The sequence below is a fragment of the Myotis daubentonii genome, chromosome 19, assembly GCF_963259705.1.
Source record: "Myotis daubentonii chromosome 19, mMyoDau2.1, whole genome shotgun sequence".
NCBI lineage: Eukaryota > Metazoa > Chordata > Mammalia > Chiroptera > Vespertilionidae > Myotis > Myotis daubentonii.
Window position 1 is genome coordinate 5,394,847 of NC_081858.1, and position 7,103 is coordinate 5,401,949.

The 7,103-nt window shown below is 47.9% G+C and overlaps 1 protein-coding gene across 1 annotated transcript; it reads left to right on the forward strand.

Moving 5' to 3' along the window:
- The first annotated feature begins 2,446 nt into the window (after nucleotides 1–2,446).
- Nucleotides 2,447–6,367, forward strand: RPLP0 (ribosomal protein lateral stalk subunit P0). Its single transcript, XM_059677030.1, has 7 exons — nucleotides 2,447–2,644; nucleotides 3,658–3,833; nucleotides 3,941–4,028; nucleotides 4,142–4,288; nucleotides 4,397–4,582; nucleotides 5,198–5,338; nucleotides 6,133–6,367. Exons 1-7 carry the CDS (start codon nucleotides 2,591–2,593, stop codon nucleotides 6,292–6,294), a joined length of 954 nt encoding a protein of 317 aa, XP_059533013.1. The 5' UTR covers nucleotides 2,447–2,590; the 3' UTR covers nucleotides 6,295–6,367.
- The last annotated feature ends 736 nt before the right edge of the window (nucleotides 6,368–7,103 follow it).

The window sequence follows — 7,103 nt, forward strand, 5'->3', positions numbered from 1 at the left end:
CTTCTGCCGTAGGATCTAAGCTCATTCATTAAAAAACACTCGCGAGTACATTAAGTGTTGAATGAATGTATAATAAAAGGAACTGTGTTAAGTCTTCACAAATAGCTCAGGTAATCCTCATAACAAGTCTAGAATGTGGATACTCTTACCCCATTTTACAGGTAAGGAATGAGAAACAGTGTCAACAAGGTGAAATCATTTCCAAGAACAAGAAGATCAGGTCATCCGACTGCAAACCCTGCATTCATACGTTCAACAAATACTATTTATGAGCCCGGGCTGGTGCAGCTCAGTTGGTGGGGTGCTGTCCTGTGCACTGAGAGGCCACTGGTTAGATTTCTGGTCAGGGCACATGCCCAGGTTGCCGCTCCATTTCTGGTAGGGAGTGTGCAGGAGGCAGCTGACAGATGTTTCTCTTTCATCGATGTTTCTATCTCCCTCGCAGTTCCTTTCTCCCTAAAATCAATAAAACATATTAAAAAACAAATATTTATGATATGCCTACTATGTGCTAGGCACAAAGCAAAAATTTCTGCCTTGCATTCTTGCAGGGAGAGACAGACAAATAACTATGTATATAAGAGTCTAATATGCAATGTGTCCCCTCAGGAGTTCAACTGGGAGACGGGGAGTTCAATTGCTCGCTATGACATGCGGTGATCACCAGGGGGCGGCGCTGAATGAAGGAAGGCCCCGGCCAGCAGCCCAAGGCCCCGATTGGCTCTGATCACTGGCCAGGCCTAGGGACCCTACCTGTGCACAAATTTCATGCACCAGGCCTCTAGTATAATAAGTAAACTACATAATGTGTTACAAAGTGTAAGTGCTACCAAAAACAACAATAACAACAACAACAACTAAAACACACTAAGGGGGAAGTGGGAGTGATTATTTAAAAAAATTTTTGGGGGTGGTAGTTTTAAAAAAAGCAAATCAGAGTAGGCCTGTTTTAGCAGGTGATATTTGAGCCAAACTGTGATGGAGGTGTCACACATGTGGATATAGGCAAGGAGCCTTCCAGGAAGAGGGAACAGTTTGTATTAGAGCCCTCAAGGGGCACATGGTCTGGCTGGAAGGAAATGAGTCAGTAGTAAAATAGGAGACGCGATTATAGGAGTAGAGGTGGAGAGCGGATGATATAGGGTAAGCATGTCAAACTCAAAGGCTAACACGGGCCAAATAAACAAGGTTTAAGTTCATGTGGCTGCAAAAAAACAAAAAGTTTCAATTTTCATAGAAACATAGGTTTATTTCGCTAGAGACATGCTGAATAAAAAGGCTGAAATAAATGAGTAACCATTAACATAAAATAATAGAACATTTTAATAAATATTTTTTCTTGAACATTAACTTACCGGACACTGAATAACTGAACAAATTAATAAGCGTTAACGCAGATAAACCTATTTCTCTTGTTCTCCGAAAGCGAAATGTTTCTGTTGCCCACACCAAACAAGTCAGTCCAAGACTATTGAGATGGCCATCGGCTGCTAAAATATTCGCTGCTAGTATTAGTGGACAGAAATGGTGCGCCTGCGTGTAAGGCAGGGAAATGAATGCAACACGATGATAGTAATCAGTCATTAGTGAACGTTGTAGTTCGTTATTAATAATTAAGTATAACAGGATATTAAGTTATGAAATTTTTATTAAAACGTTTCTTACATACCGTTATATTGGCTGGGCTGCAAAAATATTCGTTGTGGGCCGCAAACCGCCCGCGGGCTGTGAGTTTGACATGCTTGATGTAGGGTCTTGCAGGCCACTTAAGTTTTACTCTTTTTACTTTGTGGGAAATGGGAAGCCTTTGAAGAATTTTGAACAGATGAGGAAATGACCCGACTGTTCAATTTACTTATTTTTTCATCCGACTGTTTTAAGTGATCCCTCTGTTTGCTAGGGGAAGGACCATTCTGTTTCTAAGGCCTGTGCAACGTCACCCTCTAGTTTGCGAGCTGCCAGGGGGCGGGGAAACGGGACCGGACCGGACCGAGTCCACAGATCCGAGCGCCTGCACAAAGCAGCGCCAGCCCAGCAGAGGGAAGCAGCTCGCAGAGAGCGCCTGCAACCCCAGGCAGCGCTTCCTTAACTTCCTATTTGAAGGCGGCTTCCGGTAGGCTGGAGTGGCAGCTGTGCCATCCAATGGCCGCCTGCGTTCCTTCTGCTTCGCCAGACAGGCGTCGGCGCCAGCCAATAGGTGGGGGTGCTGTCTAAGGCTTCTGATTGGCTGCTGCGTTTCCTTATAAAAGGGGCGCGCCGGCGCACGGCCTTCCTCTCGCCAGGCGTCCTCGTGGGAGGTTCGTGTGGCTGCCGAATGGCGCCGGGGACTGGCGGCGGGAAGGATGGGCGTCTTTGCGGGGCAGCTGGGAGGCCGCGGGGTCCAGGCTTATGCGGCCGGGGCTGCGGCCGAGGCTCGCGCTCTGCCCGCGGTGGCCGCGCAGCCAGGCCAGGCCGGCGGCTCCGCCTGCTCCGTAGATAGGCCTCGGGTTTGAGACCGGCGGGCGGTGGGCGCGGGATGCTTGAGCCCCCTCTCTCTCCCCAGTGACATCGTCTTTAAACCCTGCGTGGCAATCCCTGACGCACCGCCGCGATGCCCAGGGAAGACAGGGCGACCTGGAAGTCCAACTACTTCCTTAAGATCATCGTAAGTGCGGGGTGGGTCGCGGCCGCCATCGTGCTCCTCGGCCACGGGCCAAGAGGGCCGTCAGCTCCCAGGTGCCGGGCTGCTGAATCGGGTCATTTTAGGCGAATCTCGCTGAACCTTTCAGGATTTCCAAAGGTCTGCGTGCCACCCCCACCTGTTGCAGATACACAGGCTCGGGCACTTACTGGCTCCCAAGAGCTAAGTGGTGTTAATTCACTACCAGGTCTGTCTGGCACTCAGACCGCGCTCATCATACTCTCACTTCTCTGCTCCCATCTTTGGGAAGGCGAGAGGCAGTGAGTGACTCATAAAAAGTCAAGTTGGTGCACATTCAGGTCCTGCCAGTCAAGAAACCCAGTGTCTTAATGAACGCTCCCTTTACGAAGGCCTTGGAGGGGGTCCTCCCTGCTTAACAGGATGGTACAATAATCCCACACCCACAACCTAGATTTTACAAGTAGGGTTTTGTTGCATTTGCTTTACGCTGTGTTTTGAGTGCTGTAAATCCAGCCTTATGTGGAATGTTTTTTGCTGTTAAGTCATTTTAGTGAGTCAGAAACATATCTCATAGTTGGGAAACGTTAAAAAATGAGAGCTAAAATTAAAATTTTTCTGGTTGAATGTACCAACCCAGCTTTTACTATCCATACTCAGCAAGCAAATCTTTGACAAATCTGTCAGTGTTACGACCCAGGTGGCTCCTAGGGGGAGGAGTTGGCCCAATGTGAGGCACTTCAAACGCATAGAAGAAAGGGAGTGGGATGGAAACCAGCCATTGTGGGGTTGGTTTCTCCTGATTTTAAAAAATTTTTGTTTATCGATTGATATTTAGAGAAGCATCAGTTTGCTCTTCTACTTGTTGATGCATTTATTGGTTGATTTCTTGTATGTGCCCTGACTGGGAATTGAACTCGCAACCCTGGCATATCGGGACAATGATCTATCTCCTGATGTTTTCCGTCCCCCTTCTTTCCTCCTGTTAAACTTGGCTTGTTTTTGCCTGTTTGTTGTAGCAACTTCTGGATGACTATCCAAAATGCTTCATCGTGGGAGCAGACAACGTGGGCTCCAAGCAGATGCAGCAGATCCGCATGTCCCTCCGCGGGAAGGCGGTGGTGCTGATGGGCAAGAACACCATGATGCGCAAGGCCATCCGAGGACACCTGGAGAACAACCCGGCTCTGGAGAAGTCAGTCAGTTCTCTGGGCATCTTTGTCTGTCCTCCTCTGTGCCCTTCTCCCCTTTCCTGGAGAAGAATGGTGCTGACAGGTGACCACGCTGACCTTCTCTTTGTAGACTGCTGCCTCACATCCGGGGGAATGTGGGCTTTGTGTTCACCAAGGAGGACCTCACTGAGATCCGGGACATGCTGCTGGCCAATAAGGTAAGAGGAGACTCAGCTTGGCTCAAGAGACCTTATCACTTTTGGTTCCTTAAAAGCCAAATTCTCCGGTTGTATCTGTGGAGGGAGAACTCATATTTCTTATTTTTGTTCAGGTGCCAGCTGCTGCCCGTGCTGGTGCCATTGCCCCGTGTGAAGTCACTGTGCCAGCCCAGAATACTGGTCTCGGGCCAGAGAAGACCTCCTTCTTCCAGGCTCTGGGCATCACCACTAAAATCTCCAGGGGCACCATTGAAATCCTGGTGAGTGGACCTGGCTTGCCAGTACTAGCCAGGCCAATAGTGGAGGCCCCCTTGGTGGCTGTCAACCTGCTGAATGTTCAGGTGTTAACTTATTACCTTGTCCTACAGAGTGACGTACAGCTGATTAAGACTGGAGACAAAGTGGGAGCCAGCGAAGCCACACTGCTGAACATGCTCAACATCTCCCCCTTCTCCTTTGGGCTGATCATCCAGCAGGTGTTTGACAATGGCAGCATCTACAACCCGGAAGTGCTTGACATCACAGAGGAAACTCTGCATTCCCGCTTCCTGGAGGTACATGTTGCCCTTTCCAGGCTCTTACATTAACGGCTGAGGGAGTATGCCTGGCTTTAGACTGAATCCTGGCCGCTCCTTTGAAACCAAGTGTGTAACCAAGGACAGTTTAATGTCTGGCCTCAGTTTCCTCATCTGTGAAATGGCAGTAATGATACAAGATTGTTGAGAATGAATGAATTAATGAGTATAAAGCCTTAGAACAGTGCTGGGTAAATAGGGCTATTCTAGGGCTTGGAATAACACGTGATTCACTCTAACTATTTTTTGGAAGTCTCACCTAGGGGATGCAAAGTTATCATCTGGCATTATTCAAACATTTTTCTCTCATGAAACTCAATGGTTATGTTAATAGTTTATATTTTTTACAAAATAGTGGCTTTTGTAGTAATCATCATGATGGTATGGTAATGCCAATGATGGGAATAAGGATAAAAGCATTTATGAATTACCGGGTGTGATCGCCCTGCCGAAGCATTTGGTGTGAAGTATCCCCGCGTGAGACTGAGGTGCCAGCCCAGCAAGTCAGCCTGCCACTGAGCTTAGCTTGGACTTCACTCTCTTCTCTTTTCTCTAAGCGATCTCACCTAAAACGTGATTTTCCCTTCTCCACAGGGGGTCCGCAACGTTGCCAGCGTGTGCCTTCACATTGGTTACCCAACTGTTGCCTCAGTACCCCATTCTATCATCAATGGGTATAAGCGAGTTCTGGCTTTGTCTGTGGAGACTGATTACACCTTCCCACTTGCAGAAAAGGTAAAAACCTACTGGGACCGTGTGGGTCTGACAGCAGGGGGATAAATGGCAGCCTGCTGAGTGATTGCTTTTATGATCGTATTTTCATAGCAAGATAATGTTTTTAGATATATTTTTGATTTCAGAGAGGGTGAGAAAGATAGAAACATCAGTGATGAGAGAGAATCATTGATCGGCTGCCTCCTGCATGCCCCCAACTGGGGATCGAGCCTGCAACCTGGGCATGTGCCCTTGACCGGAATCGAACCCAGGACCCTTCAGTCCGCAGGCCGATGCTCTAGCCACTGAGACAAACCCGCTAGGGTGCAGATAACGTTTTTTGAATGTATACTTGAGAGATGGGGGCATGGGATGTGTGTCCTTGACTTTAGAAATGACAAGAGACACTAGGTCAGGGGTGGGCAAACTTTTTGACTCTTGGGCCACAATGGGTTCTTAAACTGGACCGGAGGGCCGGAACAAAAGCATGGATGGAGTGTTTGTGTGAACTAATATAAATTCAAAGTAAACATCATTACATAAAAGGGTACGGTCTTTTTTTTTTTATTTTAGTTTTATTCATTTCAAATGGCCCGGCCCGCGGGCTGTAGTTTGCCCACGGCTGCACTAGATCCTAAGAGGGTTAGTTAATGGGTAAGAGCTGGGCTTAAGCTCACACGGTCGTCCCCAAGCTGTCATCCTGTCTGGTCACTTTCAGGGGAGGCTTGGAAATTTGTTGTTTCTTAATCTAGAGCTCTACAAAGGCTGATAGGTTGTGGATGACCACTTTGACTGAACTTTTCCCCTTGCTTCAGGTCAAGGCCTTCTTGGCTGATCCATCTGCTTTCGTGGCTGCTGCCCCTGTGGCCGCTGCCACCACTGCTGCTCCCGCTGCTGCTGCAGCCCCAGCCAAGGTTGAAGCAAAGGAAGAGTCGGAGGAGTCGGACGAGGATATGGGATTTGGTCTCTTTGATTAATTACCAAAAAGCAACCAGCTCAGCCAATTCTATTTGAGAAACAAGGAAATAAAGCTTACTTATCTTAAAAGTCTCTGGACTCTTCATTTTGTGTGTTTTGAGGTTTATAGTATTGTATACTAGAAGCTAAAACCAAACAGCTTTATCGGGAGTTGACATTTGGGAATCCTCTTTATAAATGAAGTGCTGGTCTCCTAACATCCAATACTCTTTCAGGTCCAGCCAACTTTAACTATTTGTTTTTCTCTTAATAACATTTATTGGGACATTATTATATTAGAATTATTACCATGGCCATGGGCTACTAGTCTGGGTTCCTCTTAAGATTTTTCTTTTAATATTTCCATTGATTTCAGAGAGGGAGAAACATCAGTGTTACAGAATCATTGATCAGCTGCCTCCTGCACGCCCCACACTGGGGATCGAGCCCTGGCATGTGCCCTGACCAGGAATCTGATCTGGTTCATAGGTTGACCCTCAACCACAAGCCACACTGGCTGGGCTCTAAGATTCAAGTAGGTTTAATGTCAGGCACTCCAAGAGTTGAAGGTTTTTTCAAACTGGTGATTATTTTAAAGATAAAAACGTGCTGCTTGTTGAAAGGGTAGGTGTGAGTCTGACCATTGCTTGTCAGGGCCAATACCAGCTGTGCAGCCCCGCTCTCCAGTTGGCAGATGAGCGGGCTGAGTAAAGGGCGACTCGGAACCTGAGGCCCCAGCCTCCCGCCTGCAGCCTTGGCTCCAGTGCCCAGCCCGGGGCCTTCATTTCCCCTCCGGCAGCGGCTCGGCTCCGGAATCCTTCCCTGGCCG

Bases quoted from the DNA above. Each gene is read 5' to 3' on its own strand.
- RPLP0 (XM_059677030.1), top strand. From the start codon at position 2,591: ATGCCCAGGGAAGACAGGGCGACCTGGAAGTCCAACTACTTCCTTAAG. The intron at 3,834-3,940 runs GTCAGTCAGTTC...TTCTCTTTGTAG, and splicing joins AACAACCCGGCTCTGGAGAA to ACTGCTGCCTCACATCCGGG. The intron at 4,583-5,197 runs GTACATGTTGCC...CCTTCTCCACAG, and splicing joins TGCATTCCCGCTTCCTGGAG to GGGGTCCGCAACGTTGCCAG.